Below are 15,635 nucleotides of genomic sequence, written 5' to 3'. Positions count from 1 at the left end.
TCAAACATTTCACCACACCAACGGCAGCTTTATCAAGGCTGGATGTATTCCATCCAGAAACACTGACAGCAGGGCCTCCTAATGATCCCAGTTACAAAAGTGGATGAGGCCATCAACTCACCAAACCTACTGTTCTTTCAACTTTTAACTCTGGGTTTCTCAACCTTGACGATATTGACATTTTGGGGCCAGATAATTCTTAGCTGGGGGTCGAGATGCTGCCCTCTCGTGCACTGTCAGATGTTTAACAGTATCTCTGGCCTCCACCCTGAGTCCTAACAATTAAAAACGTGTCTTCAGACATTGCCAGACGTCTCCTGGGGAGCAAGAAGACACGTGCTTGATTACAACTGCTTTAAAAAGAATAGGACCAGAAAAAGGAGGAGGGCCTGGAGCTGAGGGTGCTGAGAATGAGCGCGAGGGAGGGAGGGGACTGAGAAGAATGGCTAAGAGCTGCTGTGAGCACGGGGTAAGGGGAGCCTGAGGCAACTTCTCCCTGGGAAACTCCCTTCAGAGCTAAGAGCTTCCCGTTATCTCCCAGGAGGAAATTCTAAAGCGACAAATGTGTCAGCAGGACAGAAGGAAGGGATCGCTCCTAAAGGGGAAATAAAGACGTTTCACTTTATTTTCATTCCAGGGGCCTCATGACCTAATTTCCTAGAGAAACTGTTTGGCCCTCATCAGAGGCTCATCTCTCTTCTAAGAGCAGTGGACACTGTGGGAGCAAAAAGGAACACAGAGAAGAGCCTAGTATAAAATCAGTATGTGGCCTGGCAAAATGCTAGGAAACAAGACTTACCCACTGAAGAAGACTTGGGCCAGTTTGAAGAGCTCATGGCCCATCTCCACACTGGATGGCCCGTGGTGGACCTCCACCACTTGGAGACTCTTCTGCAGGTGGGTTGCTGACTTCTCCCAGTCCCCTGCAAAGAGAGGAAGATCTGGATCCGGATGAGAACCACAGTCAGCTGTGGATGAACTTGTTCTGGGAAAGGAAAGCTGAATGGAAGGGAGAGCAGCCTCAGATCAAAGACTGAGAGAGACCCAACCAGACAAGGCCAAGGTCACGACTGCACACACAAGGCAGGCTCATTCCTCGGAGCGGAAGATAGAGTCACAGGCCATACCTAAGGCAGCATAGGCCTGGGCCAAGGCGTCCTCGATTTCTCCCACCACGCTGTGTTCCGCAGACAGGAAGCTCTCGGCATCACTCTGACACCCCAGCAACAGCTGAATGGTTAGCTCTATCAACTCAAAGGAAAGTGGACTCATTACAGACACAGATCCAGTCTTAGAAATGAGATTCCAGCCCTCAAATCCTCCATGGGTGGGCCTGAATGTGGAAATCCCACTTTGTCTCCCTGCGTTGTGATCAACCCGCAATGTTGGGTCCAATAAAGCTGCTCTCTTTATGTTTTCTCTTTCAACAGCACAAGGTGCTGGGTGAAGCCTCCCCACATGTGCTCTGGGTTTCCAACTTCAGTTTGAAATGGGATGGCTACATTCCATGTATGGTCGTTACTTCTCTTGACTCAGAAATCTAAGCAAAAAGGTCAACTTTCATAAAAAGTAGGGTAAATAAATTCCCATGACGTCAAGCCCCAAGGCAGAGCTTTCCAGGGTAATGAAGGGTTTTGTAACTCCCTTTCTGGAAAAAGCAGGACACTGAAACCCACTGGGCCCATGCCCCACTGCTCTGTAGAAGAGAGGTAGGCTCTGATGAGTGTAGAACAGTTTCTCTAGGAAATTAGGTCACGAGGCTCCACAACTTAGATAAGTGACAATGAGCTTCTGGATATGCATAAAGATTACGGATGTCAGAGACAACCTGTTAGTCTTTAACTAACTCTCTGATGCCTAGGAGAAAAACAGCTTAAATCAGTTGGCCCTTTTTCAAGGACATCATGCAAATCGAGCTGGTAAGGGTTTGGTCTCACTGGCCTACATAGCCATCTTGTGGCTGGCAGGGGGATAATTAAATTCAACGCTTCAATCTTCACTGAGTATCCTTGAGATCAAGGTGAACTCAGACTGAATAAAAGGGAAGGGACTGGAGGACCGAAGCAGGGAGCCAGTCTCACCTAGTCTGCCGTTTCTGAGATGCTTCTGGGCCGCCCCCACCTGTTGCTGAAGGTCCTGTAGCCGGGAGACCAAGAGGTCTCTGCCAACTGATTCTGTACAAGCTGGGCCGCTGCAGTTCAGAACATCATCTCCCTGCGGAAGTCAGTGTTCTCTTTATTGACCAGAGTCAGCTAGCGACACTGCACGTGCTTACCCTACAGCATCACTCCAGAACTTCTGACCCTGTGGGGGAAGGAGACTCCTGCCGTAACATACAACGACCAAGGGGGACTGAATCTGGATTTGGTTTGATGGCAGCAACTTTAGCTGAAGCAGGAGCTGAGCCCTGTGTAAGATTTAGCTTCTGCAACCAAATTAAAACTGGTACAGACCACAGTCTCTTTCCATATTGGCGTTGTGTTGTGTCAATCGCTCAGTCGTGTCTGACTCTTTGCGACACCATGAACTGTAGCCCATCCGGCTTCTATAGTTCCTCTTACTTCTCTCTGGGGCTAGGACTCTGGATGACAGACATATTTCCAGGGGTTATGAAAAAGCCACAAGGAAACCAACAGGAAAAGGTGCTGGGAGGCCTCCCCACATTTGATGCTGGGCTTGTTGTGACTTCAGCTTTCCAATACAACCAGTTCCATGTTCTACCTACAGGTCCCCTAAGACATGTGCTATTTTTCAGATGCCAGAATCTGTGGCTCCGTTTGGCAAGAGCACCCTGACTTCTCCTGAGGGTCCTTTCTCACCCTTCCTCAGTCAGTGCCTGGGAGCTGAGCGGGGAGCAGGCAGCCTTGATATGGCCCATCCCTCTGGCCCAAACTGCTGGAGGGAAACTCCGTGCCTCTGATTTCCCTCCAGCCACAGGTATTGGGTTGATGAAACACAGTATGATTTTTGCCCAGATCTGTTAGAGTCCGTATGTTTTTTCCTTCTGGACTGGGCGGGTCTGAGGCTGGAGCTAAAGGCAGCCATCCGGCCACTGCAAGGAGGAAGTCTCTCTGAGACTGGGCTACATAACAGAGAAAATGGAGCTGAGGGGGCAGAAAGAAAACCCGGGTCTTGGGGACACTTCCCGAGCTCCTAGACTACAGTGTATTTGAAGCACCCTTAACCTGGGATTCCTTGTGATTTACTGGAGCAACCCTGACTCAGTTTAGGTGGGATTTCCTGCTCTTTGCAGGAGAAAAGAGCATGAATCCCAACCCTTCCCCGTGGCTCCTGCAGGGGGTGATCAAGGTGTGGGGAAGAGAGAGCATGGCTTTCAGCACCTCCAAGTTCCAACGGCATCCTCATAACGATTTCAGGCCTTTCAGCTGGTTAACTGATGTCCCAGAAAAGCCATGAGAAGAGAAGGGAGAAGAAGATTCACCTGCAGGAGCGCTCTGCAACGGTGACAACGGAACGCTTCCCGACCAGGCCCCGCCGAGGGTCTCTGCTTCTCACGTTCACAAGGTGGACAGTCGCAGTCAAAGAAATACTGAGACCTCAGCTTCTGGCGCCTCTCAGCAACGCCCATCCTGCTCTCGTGCGGTCCTGCAGAAAGACCACCCTTGGCCAACATTGAAGCCGAGAGAGCAGCAAACACTGCTTAAAAGACTGCAGGGGCCTTCCCTGGGGGTCCAGCGGTTAAGACTCTGAGCTTCCACTGCAAGGGACAGCGGGCTGCCTCCCTGGTCAGGGAACTAAGACCCTGTACATCACAGTGAAAAAAAAAGACTTCAGCTTAGTGGAGGGTATGGTAATCACACATCATGTGACAAGTACCTTTTACTCTAACACGGGTGTAACTATAGAAACAGGCTTCACAGTCATGGGGACAGGAAGAAAAAGAAGCCAGGAAGTTGTTCCCAGTCCATTTTCAGAATAGGATGCTTATAGGGATCAAGGGGTGAGACACACAGTAGTGTAGACACAACAGGGCCTAGTGAGGAGCTCTGTACCGCCTCCACCAGGAAGCAGCCCCTCCCTGGGCAGGTGAAAGGCACCTGCTTTGTGGCCTGCCCATGCGAATTCACTCCGTCCTTTTCTGCTGGAGAAGGGTGGGCAGCAGGGAGGATGGACGGCTCACCATAGCAGTGCAAGATCTCTTGCCCACTTCGAATCAGCTGTGATGCCCGAATGGTGGCGATGGTGCCGATGAAGGACACGCTGGTGTTGGGGCTGCACGAATGGTTCAGGAGGCTGATGACAGGGAAAAGGGCCGTGGCAAGGCGCACCCGCTGAGTGTCGGTAATGAGGCCCTCTTTAGATCCTGAAAGTGCAAGAGAAAGGGGAAAAATGTGTCAGGACATTCATCCTGGCCTCACCCTCCATTCCAGCCCAATGAACTGGGCGATCGGGCCTGAAGCCTGGCTGAGTCAGAGCTCCACAAGCCGGATCCAATATAAATCAGACGGAGCGTGACTAACTCTGGTCCCCAGGAAGCAAAGCAAATGAGCACATGAAAAGTCCACCAGAATCCTGGAACCTAACCACTGTGTCTCAATTCCCCCAAAATAATCCAAAGATTAGAATTTGTAGAAAATAATAAAAAAGGAATTATCAGTAGGGAGCCTTCTAGACAAGACAGTTGCATAACGTTCATGACGACATGGAAACCAGAGCACCTGCTGAGGTTACTTCCTAAAGACTTTTATAGTCCAAGTGCTTCTGTTTAACTGGTCTTTGGGGGGTTAATAGAACAGGTAACCTAATCGCTATCCTAAACAGACCTATCATCTATTTTTAAAAAAATCAGTATTTCTTATGCTCACCTCTTTATTCTGCTCTTTGTCCCAATTTGATGGGATATCAGTCAGCAGTAGTTCTCACTGAAATCTCTGGATCACTTTTTTTTGGTTACACCTTGCTGCATGAGGAACTTCCCTGAGCAGGGATCAAGCCTGTACCCCCTGCACTAGAAGTGTGGAGTCTTAACCACTGGACCACCAGGGAAGTCCTGGGCTATGTCGATTCCAGTTCCATATCCCAAGCAACCTCTTCTTTGAAACACAATCAGCAATTTAACCACGTGACTGAAAATTAGAAAGGAAGTGGTGGGAAAGAGCCGTGAAGCTATTTCTGCACCAAGGCTCAAGCACTTATATTCATATGTGAATTCCTCTATTCTCCTGCAGGCCCACTTGCTCTTATTTTAGCCATAACTCTAATTGGCATAGCTATTCAGCTTCTCAGCCCACAACAGTCCAGAAACAGAGAACTAATAGATGCAGGATTTCTGACAACAGCAAAGGAGATGGTGACAGACTGGGGAGGAGGCAGAACTTATACAAGAATAATAGCCTTGGGGCAAACAAAAATACTAGCACCACTGAGTTTTACTACAACTGTACATCTGACTGAACCAGAGGTTTTCAGACTCATACCATACTTGCACGGATTTTTGTGACAGCCATACCTATCAGGAGAATGCACAGTACACACAACCTTGAGTGTACAGAAAGGTTTAAACTGTGTTCCACAACCTTGTTGGAAGCACGAGCAGATCATGTTTCCAACAAAGCTGGTTGAGATATGAAAGATACTGGTACTTGAAAGGGAAATTTCAGTTTTCTGGAAAAATGATAAACCATCATTTAATTGTGATATCACCATATCAGCCAGGAGTCTCAATCTACCAACCACCAAATAATGAGGTGTAGGCACATATGAAATAAAGAAAATATAAACCATCAAGTGAAAATGTTCTAGAAAGGAAAACATTAGCTATAGGACTAATACTGTCTCTCTGCAGATAATTCTATTACCTGCTGCTGTGGAGAGCCAGAATTAGAACAAGTAAATGAAATTCACAGGGAATCCAAATGACTCAATTTTAGTCAACAGTTCTACACTGTGTTGAAATCTTTCATTAGTGCGTCTCCTAAACGCATAACTGATTTTAGTATCCTTTTCCCCACCCTTGTCCAAGGCCTGCCTTCTGGTAAATGTGCTAATGAGCAGTGGAAATGCTAAAAGGTAAGGAGGCTGCAGGAAGGAGCAGCACAGGGCACAAACAGTTTGTAGTCTGAATAATCAGCTTCTGCATAATTAAAAGTTGACTTGCGTTGCCAACTACTGATAACTGGCAATCTATATTAGAACAGCTGCTAAAATTTTCCCAGAAAAAAATTATCACAATGCCGTGAGTAATGCCAGCTTCGTGAATTATTTATGGATTATCCTCTAACAGAAGTAAGCCCAGGAACTGAGTGGGGTGAGCATTTTATGTCAGAGTTGAATCTCTCTCTAATTATCTCGACAAAATTAAGTATTGATTTTAAAAGTTATTCAATATTTTGCATTAGTCATCTATTAGCAGAGATCAGAGAAAGTGAGAATGTGTAGGTACCTTAAGCAAATCTGTGACATTTTGTGTACAGAACAAACAAAAAACAAAAAAAGAGGGACCGATTCTTTATTTTACGGAAAGGGCACCTCACTAATATCCTTCGTACACTTAAAATGAGATTCAAGTAAAGAAAAAAACATTCATTTATAATACTTTCGGAATATACCTCTCTTGGCAGCTATTTTATGAAATTCATAAAACTTATGGCAGATATTTATGAAATTTCTGTGTGAAACAAGTCATCGAGGATCCCCACGCAAGGTAGATTCCCAGTGGTTGAGGAGTGAAAGGGCAGTGAATTGACCTGAACCTCTGCAGAACTTCATTAATCCCCTTTATGACCTGAACCCAGACACACCATGAATATGCCAGTTTCACCCAGACAGATCCGCACATATCGAGGTCTGGAGTTTCGTCGGTGGCCAGTTCTATTCCTTCAAATAAGTGCCAAAGAGAGGTTCCTGAGGAACTATGATTAAATAGGATTTATGCAAAGATAATAACATACATTTTTATAGGTTTTTGTCAAAATCTATCCAAGTTAACACTTTAATCCTTCTTCTGAGCTACTGATGAAACAGCTGCTAATGAAATTCAATGAGAACACTAAACTGGGAGGTGTTGGAACCCCAAAGAAATAATAAAAAGGAATGAAATAAGATTAGAAATATTAGCAGACGGAGACAAAATTAGATTGACTTCAAAAATGAAAGTGAACATTGCTGGTGGGCGTGTTAACTGGTACAACTTTCCTGGAGGGCAATTTTGCAGTATGTATCAAGTGCCTTAAAAAATGTTATTGTGTGAACTTTTTTATTGTTTAAAGAAACGAAATTACAAAAGAAACACATGCGAGTCAGAAAAAATGTAAAATCTGAAAACTACAGAGAAAATTTATAATCCTGTCAGTCGTCTATAAGGTTTTGGTGCATAAGTTATCTTTCTAGCCCTAAATATGGAATTTTTAACATAACTAGCAACCTGGTACACATAGTGATTTGTAAGTTACTTCTCTTCACTTAGTATGTCATGGCCATCTCTTTATACTCTAACCTGAGATGTATACTATAATTAAAAAAAACAACAAGCAACTCTGCCTATCTGATAGGGAAAAAAATGGTATCTTGCTTAAATTACTAGAGAGAGGTTAGAAATGATCATCTTCATTACTACTTTGATAAAGTGCTTGCTTATGTATATATAAGATTTACCTTATATACCATAAAATTCACCTATTTTAAGTGTAACTCAATAATTTTAAGCAAATTAAAATTTGTGCAACCATTACCACAATCCAGTTTTAGAACATTTTCATCACTATGTATATTTTTAAAAGTTGATCTTAAGAGTTGCACAGTTGCTGGAAATGTTCTTATTTTGTCACTCACATTTTCATTTTTCTTTATGGGTTTTTGGGGGGGTGGTGAGTGTTAAATCAACAACTATTTCATTTCTTACAATGCTGTGTGCCAACAACTTTGCTTGAGCTCAGCTGAATATTTTTTCTGCTAGTCTTGCCTGGGATTACCTTTAGGATTACAACCATCTGCATGTGTTTTTTTGAGGGGCTAGCCCAGGCTTGTTCACAGGCCACACCATCATTTTAAGAAGTAACACTCGCAGCTGTAAGGTCTCTTAAGGCTTACATTCATTAAGTCACATAACATCACTTCTACTGCACTCCACTGGTCAACCTGAGGTTCAGCAGGGGGGAAGAGGCTCCACCTCTTGATGGGAGAAAAAGCAATGTCAAGTTGAAACGGCGTAAACATATAGGGATGGGACCACAGAAATTGTGGTCATTTTTGCAAACAGCCTCCCCTAGAGGCCTGGAGATTCACCTAGTCCTCTCATTATCCATATTAGAGTACTGACCCACACAGAGGTTGAGTAACCTGCCCAAGTTCATACTGAGAGTTAGTGGTTAGAGTGAGAGAACAGGAACTCGCTGTTGCCCATCCAACGTTTTCACTCCTTCAAGGACCTCTTTCACCTATATTTGCTATCTTCTTTTCTGATTATAGTGTTTTTGAAATTTGGTATTTAAATTAAATCTAACTATCTTCTAATTACCGAAATTTGGTATTATATACTTTAGAAAGCTTCTCTGACCACCCTAAAATTATGTAAAAATTCACTTATCTTTCTCTAGATATTTTATAGTTTAATTTTTTAACGACTTGAAGAAAGACACTTTTGGGGGGCTATCATATCAGTACCATATTGCTTTTAATTATTGTAGCTCAATGCTGATAGGAAATCTAGTAGTACTAAGTCCCTTCAGTACTTTTTACGACAAAAAGGCTATTCTTACCCAGTTATTCAAGAAGAACTTTAGGACACTGTCAAAGTTTAAGAAAAATCCAATCGTGATTTCATTGGAAATGGCATTATACTGATTAGGTCAATGCAGGGAAATCGGCATTTTTACATTTTTTAGTCTTTCCTTCTCAGGACATGGCATGTGTCTGCATTTATCCAAGCCTTCTTTTATATCTTTCCAAATTAAAATATCCTTGCATTTCTGGAAGAGATTCTACTTGGTGATACATGATTGTTCCTTTAATAAGCTGCTGGATGTGACATAGCAGTGATTTTTTTTTTCAGGGTTTCTGCATCTATATTCACAAGTAAGACTGGTCTATAGTTTTTATTCTAGGCTTTGTAAAATGAGTGGGAAAAGGTACTAGGTTGTACCCATGTCCCGGAACAGTTTATAATGTATAAAAATGATATAAAAGTATCATATTTTTAGATATGTTTATAGTGTATAAAAAAGATATAAAAATATCTTTCTGTTCCTTGAAAGATACTTTTTAAAAGGCAGCTAAATGTGTTCCTTAAAAGTTTTAAAGAACTCACATAGAAAAGAGTGGGTCTGGCTTGTTTTTATGGAAATATTTTGATAACTTTTTCAATTTCTTCCATAATCACTGGACTTTTGAAGCATTTTCCTCCCTCTGGAAAAATTTAGGCAATTTCTGTTTTTCTACAAACTTGTCTACTTGGTATTTTCAAATTCAATAATCTAAAGTTGTACTAAATATTTGCTATAAACTTTAAAATAAATTTATATTCTTGGCTACACCCCTCATTGTTTCTAATTTGGGGGCATTTTCCCCTGGATTTCTTAATTAGATTTGCCAAACTTCTGTCTCTATCAGGAACCTGTAAACTGTATAGCCTGTGTGCCAAATCCTGCCTGCTGCCTCTTCTTTGTACATATGTGGCCTAAGAATGGCTTTTGCATTTTAAAAAATCATTTATTTATTTTCATTTTTGGCTGCCCTGGGTCTTCATTGCTGTGCACGGGGCTTCTCGTTGCGGGCACTTCTCTTGCTGCATTAAGTGGGCTCCAGGGCGAGGGCTTCAGTAGTTGCGGCCCACGGGCTTAGCTGCTCCTCGGCATGTGGAATCTTCCAGGACCAGAGATCGAACCCATGTCCCCTGCACTGGCAGGTGGATTCTTAACCACTGGACCATCAGGGGAGTCTGGTGTTTACCTTTTTAAGTGGTTCAAAAGAAAATTATCATGAAATGAAAAATTGTAAGGAATTCAGCATCCATAATAAATTTTTATTGGAGCCCAGCCAGGAACATTCATTTGTATACTGTTTATCATTGCTTTTATGCTACAAGTGCAGCTGAGTGGCTGCAAAAGAGACCACATGGTCTGCAAAGCCCCAGATATTTACTATCTGGCCCTTCACAGAAAAAGTTGGCTAAACCCTGGTCTATAGGACACAAGCTTTGATGACTATCTCTCTGAATTCCCTATTTTATTATGTTATCTTGGTTTCTATATCCTTATTTTTAATATATTTTATCAAAGTGGCATATTAAAGTTTCTTATAACCATGGAGTTTTTGCCAGTTTCTCCATGTATACTTAGTCACTTTTGTTTTACAGACATAATCTCTATGTTCCTGAGAACTAAGCTTGATGATATATTTCAGAAAAGTCTCCTTTACAAAAATAAAATGCCTCTTTGTTTTACTAGATATCTTACCTTGGGTTCTACTGTTTTATATTAATACCCTGATTTGCTTGTGATTCCTGACATGCTTGCCCAAACACTTCATGTTGTTTCAAGTGTCACCTGGAGAAGGGCATGGCAACCCACTCCAGTATGCTTGCCTGGAGAATCCCATGGACAGAGAAGCCTGGCAGGCTATAATCCATGGGGTTGCAAAGGGTAGGACACAACTGAGCAACTAACACTTTTTGTAAACAGAATATAGTTGGATTTTAATCTTTTTGACCCATCCTAAAAGATTCATTTAATAGAGTTTAGTCCATTTATATTTACTGTTAAAGACTCATTTTTATAATTTTCCTATCTTTTGCTCTGTGAACTATTTTTTTGAATATTTTTCGTTTCCCTAGAATGAAGGGAAAGGTATACAACCAATTTTAAATTTACTAGAATAATGTTACCACAGTGTGAATACGTGTTTTTAATTTTACAAATACAGATATGTTTAAAAAAAGCCATAATCACCCGTATTTCCACTTTCAGAATTCATCACTGCTAATTAAGACTTTGGTATTTTTACTTCTAGTGTTGTTTTTTGATATGTATATACAGTTAAAACATAAGTAAGAATAAATCATGCATAAAATACTAGAACCTCATAGATGAAGACAGAGTCTCCTTTTCCAATCATTGCAGGGGACCAGTATTATGGTACGTATCTATTTTTCTAGTCCTTTTCAGCCACAGAAGATATAGGTGTTCCTGACTATACATATTCTTCCTACCAAAATTCATTCTTAACAACTTGTGAAAAATTTTACCCAAAACTTGCTGTGTAAATAAAAAATTGACTGTAATGCAATACCATGCACAGGGAATAAAAACATTTAGGCTTATGATTCTCTGACCATAAGGGGGAGGCCAATGAAGGAGGGTGGATGGAAAACATGTTTGTCCCTCTGGCTTTGCCATCCTGCCTCAAGGATTCAGCCTGAGTTAGTGGTCGCCACTATTGTCTTTCGCAGACAACAGTTTCCATAGTTTTGCAAGCTACTGACATTTATATCTTTTCGCATATGTTCTACTTAGTATTTTAGAGGCAAGACATAATAGAATCAAGAGGTGGTAGCTTTCTGCTGTATAATCTGGAAGCTCTATATACTACTTTTTATATTCAGAAAAACAAAACAAAATGAAAACAGTATTTTTTAAAATGCCAGTGAATGTACCCGAGGGAAAACACAATTCTGGAGAAACACTCAACAGATATATTTTAGAAGGTAGCAATGGCTCAAAGCAGCAAAAGGCAGAGAAGAAAACGGAGACTGGCTTGCAGTGTGATGCTGTTGTATCATGGGATGAGGCCAGTGCTATTTTGGGATGTTTCCTGTGCTTCAGGATGGGGAATTGAGTCCTGCCCCAAAATATGTCCAGTGAAATACCTATACACTGTATAACTTGGCAGCTGAATTAAAATTAGAGATAAAAAATATAAACAAAACATTGACAGAATTCTACATTACCTCATGTGAGACAATCAAAAGAGCTAAGCATATATAGTTCAGTGAAGCCACATTTAATATTTGCCTATAAATCCTAGGTGTAGATATGACCTCATTCCTCCCCTCCAGAGAGCTAATTAGGAAATTGAGAAAAATATACTGAGCTGACTGAATTGAAACACACTATCTGCTAAAATGGAGATCAAACAACAGAAATGTTGGAAGCACCATTTCTTTGCTAATAATAGTATCTGTTGTCAGTACAATCATATTAGAGGTGGCACTCAGGATGCTGGGCACAGGTAATCTCCCCAACTACCTTAACAGCCTCATCTCCAGGGTCTAGTTCAGGAAAATAGGGCTAGGCTGGTCTCTGTCTAGCAACAGCCCGAGACCAAAGGAAGCCCAAACACAGACATGGCAATCCATGTTTGATTAGAAATAGTCATACAGCCCGCTACAGCAGTACTGCCTGAAAAGCTGTGCTGGGCCAGATTCCTCTCTTGGAAATTTGAAACAGAAGAATGGAGGGAAAAGTCTGTCAGTTGAAAAGAGAAGAGACGAGAATAGCTGTGTCACAGGAGTAAGTTAAGATTCTGATACTTTAACTACAGACCCTGCTCTGTCTGCAGTCTTATTTGTTGTGACTGTTTTGTCTAGATTGTTTGAGCTTTCCTTCACAATAAAAAATTAACAGTGTAGGATTTCCCTGGTGGTCCAGTGGTTAAGGATCTGCCTGCCGATGCAGGAGACATGTTTCGATCTCTGATCCAAGAAGATTCCATATGCTCTGGGGCAATTAAGCCTGTGTACCACACCTACTGAGCCCACGTGTCACAACTACTGAGGCCTATGCACCCTAGAGCCCATGCTCTGCAACAAGAGAAGCCACTGTAATGAAAAGCCTCTGCACCACAACTAGAGTAGCCCCTGCTCACTGCAACTAGAGAAAGCCTGTGCACAGCAATGAAGACCCAGCACAATCATAAATAAATAAAATTTAAAATAAAATTGAAGTTAAAACAAAAATTAACAGTTTAACAGTTTTTTTTTGGGAGGGGGAGGGATAGGATTTTTAACTTTATTTTTAGAAATAAGCACATCCAGCTTCACAAGTCTGTAATGTTAGGTGAGATTAAACTACCCATTTTACAGATGAGAAAGCTGAGGCAGAGGAGGATCAAAGTAATTTAAAGTCACAGAGCTTCTCGATGGCATAAGCATAAGACAGCTGTGTCTTCCCTTAAGCCACTGATTTGACTACTGTTCTGCTTTACAGTTCTTTCTCCACTGTAAATGTTAGCTCCATCAAGAACAATATTGTAAGGCAGAATAAAGAGGTTTCCTCTTACCTGTTTGCTGGATGGTCGTTATTGCCTGAGCATTACACTGCAGCTGTAGCATGTGTCTCAGCATGGCCACTCCCCAAACATTCAGCTCTGCACGCAACACAGGAGTCTCTGCAGCTTTCAGCTTAGTTGGTTTCAGATCTGTTGTGAAGGCCTGTAAACCAGCTGCTTCGAGCTGCCTGCACAGTGCAGAAACACTCAGAGCACAGAGGAATTTGTACTCAGGGCTATGGTTTTCAGTATGGGGTAAAAGGTGGAAGATGGCATTATAATTCCTTTCATATTTCCCATTAATATCACATCCAGGAATTGGGGTCTCAACTGCTTTGTCCGTTTTATCCCCCTCTCCTCCCAGGTCATATTTGAGTATCTGTGCCGGATTCTTGCTTTCGGGTAAGCAGATGCCCTGGTTACTCATCTCGCCACAGAGCTTCTTTATGACTTTGCCAACATCCTCAAACCTAGCTAAAAGAATCAACCTCAGGGCAACATGACAAAACACACCCAGTGTGAGAAGCAGAGCCCCCAGAGAACACTCCACACTATGGTAGCGATCCCAGGCCTGCTTCATACACTCCTGGCTGCAATACTTGGCATAGCTGCATCCTTCACAGGGAACCGGGGCCAGAGTGTGCCTCAGACATCGGTGACAGTGAAGGTCCCCATTGGTAACTTGGATGTCCCACTTGCTCTCCAGGCTATGAGGCCTCAGTGGCACTTCTCCTGGGTTAAGGACACTCACAAAAGCATCCTCTTTCACCAAAAGCTCTCCTGGGAGGATATCTTTTGTGGCAACCAGAAAGCGGCCTTTTAAAGGGTCTATATGTAAGGTGACAGAGGACGAGGCTCCAGGAATTTGTTCATTCTCTTCCCTTAGGTCCACACCCTCAAAGGTTTTGGTTAGAGCCTCTGGGACGATTTCTGGGAGATTCTCCTTTTCTTGTACCTTCACTTTCACACGACAGAGGGTTCTCTGCAGAATCTGAAACTGGGAAGCTGAGAGGGTTGGCTTGGCAGCAAAGCTACTTTCAAGATCAATGATGGTCTGGCTTGCCTCCTGTGGTCTCCCCAGGGTCACCAGACACTCTGCCTTACGCAACAGCAGCTTGGGTTGCAATCTTTCTGGATACCCATGCATCTGTGCTCTGACGATGTCTTTAAGGCATGTCTAAAAACAGAAAGTAGATTCCCAAATGACCATTAGTCCCCACTCTATAACATATTCACTTGGAAGTCTTAACAAAAATCTACAAGTGAGTGAAGGATTATTAAAAATAGACCAACTACAATCACGTGCTTATTTCTTTAAATCATATTGTACTGGGATCTTTTAATGATTAGAAATACATGCTGAAGGTATTATGTTTAACTGTCATTATTTCTGATTCTAGGGAAAAAAGTTTTACAGATAGAAGAGGCATATTATAGTGATTAAGAGGGCATCCCAGTACAGACTCTGCCTCTTACTAGTTGTATGACCTTATGCAAGTGAATTAGTTTCTGTGTTTAAGTTTCCACATCGGAAAAAAATGGGGATAATACCTCACAGGATAGAAGTAAAGATGAAAACAAGGTAATATACCTGAAATGTTAAAAAGGTGCCTGAACACAGTATGTGCTTAATATATGGGAATCATTATTGTAAGAAGTAATAATATAAGGAAGATATAAAGGGCTAAATGCTTCACAAGGTCTTCCCATTGCTGCCTTCAGTAGCCCAGGCTTTTCTTGCTGGGGAACTGGAGTTAGATTCTTGCTCTTCTCTTTTGGACCAAAGGGCTTAAGTGTGAACTTGTGATTACTCAAATAGTTGTTTCCCCCACCCCCACCACTTTTTTAGTTTTGGTTGTGCTGGGTCTTCGTAGCTGCTCAGGTTTTTCTCTAGTGGTGGAGAAAAGGGGCTGCTCTCTAGCTGCGGTGTGCGGCCTTCTCATTGAGGTGGCTTCTCTTGTTGCGGGGCACGAGCTCTAGGGCTCTCTCTCAGCAGCTGTGGCTCCCGGGCTCTAGAGCATAAACTCAATAGTTGTGGAGCACGGACTTAGTTGTTGCTCTGCAGTGGGATCTTCCCTGATCAGGGATCAAACCTGCATCTCCTGAGTTGGCAGACAGATTCTTTACCACTGAGCCACCCGGAAGCCCTACAGGGATATTCTCAAACCCACTCATCTACTTATTAAAAAATAAATAAATAACCCAAACAAATAAATAGTTTGCAAACACTTAGAACTGAAAGCATTATTAGCAATAGCTGTGTATATCACAATTGATCTTAACACCTGAGGACTGCTGACTCACTGGACAGAGTCCATGGCCCTGGGGAACGTGCACGTCTCTTTCCTGCCAACCAACACCACCCTACATAATAACCTGTGACAAGCGAAGTGAACGATGAAAAAGAACGAGTT

The 15,635-nt window shown here is 42.5% G+C and overlaps 1 protein-coding gene across 3 annotated transcripts in view; it reads right to left on the bottom strand.

Moving 5' to 3' along the window:
- Positions 1 to 15,635, bottom strand: part of SMYD4 (SET and MYND domain containing 4) — a 38,648-nt gene that overhangs the window by 2,243 nt on the left and 20,770 nt on the right. For 2 of the 3 annotated variants that reach the window (XM_040243786.1, XM_040243787.1), the window contains exons 5-10: positions 13,234 to 14,398; positions 4,142 to 4,324; positions 3,443 to 3,606; positions 2,082 to 2,214; positions 1,128 to 1,244; positions 800 to 923 (exon numbers count right to left, since the gene is read on the bottom strand). In XM_040243786.1, coding sequence (XP_040099720.1) covers positions 800 to 923; positions 1,128 to 1,244; positions 2,082 to 2,214; positions 3,443 to 3,606; positions 4,142 to 4,324; positions 13,234 to 14,398 — 1,886 coding nt within the window. Of the gene's footprint in view, positions 1 to 799; positions 924 to 1,127; positions 1,252 to 2,081; positions 2,215 to 3,442; positions 3,607 to 4,141; positions 4,325 to 13,233; positions 14,399 to 15,635 lie in introns of all 3 variants that reach the window. The other variant, XR_005721613.1, reaches the window with a different exon arrangement.

This window comes from Oryx dammah, unplaced genomic scaffold, assembly GCF_014754425.2.
Source record: "Oryx dammah isolate SB20612 unplaced genomic scaffold, SCBI_Odam_1.1 HiC_scaffold_8, whole genome shotgun sequence".
Classification (NCBI taxonomy): domain Eukaryota; kingdom Metazoa; phylum Chordata; class Mammalia; order Artiodactyla; family Bovidae; genus Oryx; species Oryx dammah.
Note: the sequence above shows the minus strand (reverse complement) of the source record. Positions and strands in the feature narration are given on the sequence as shown.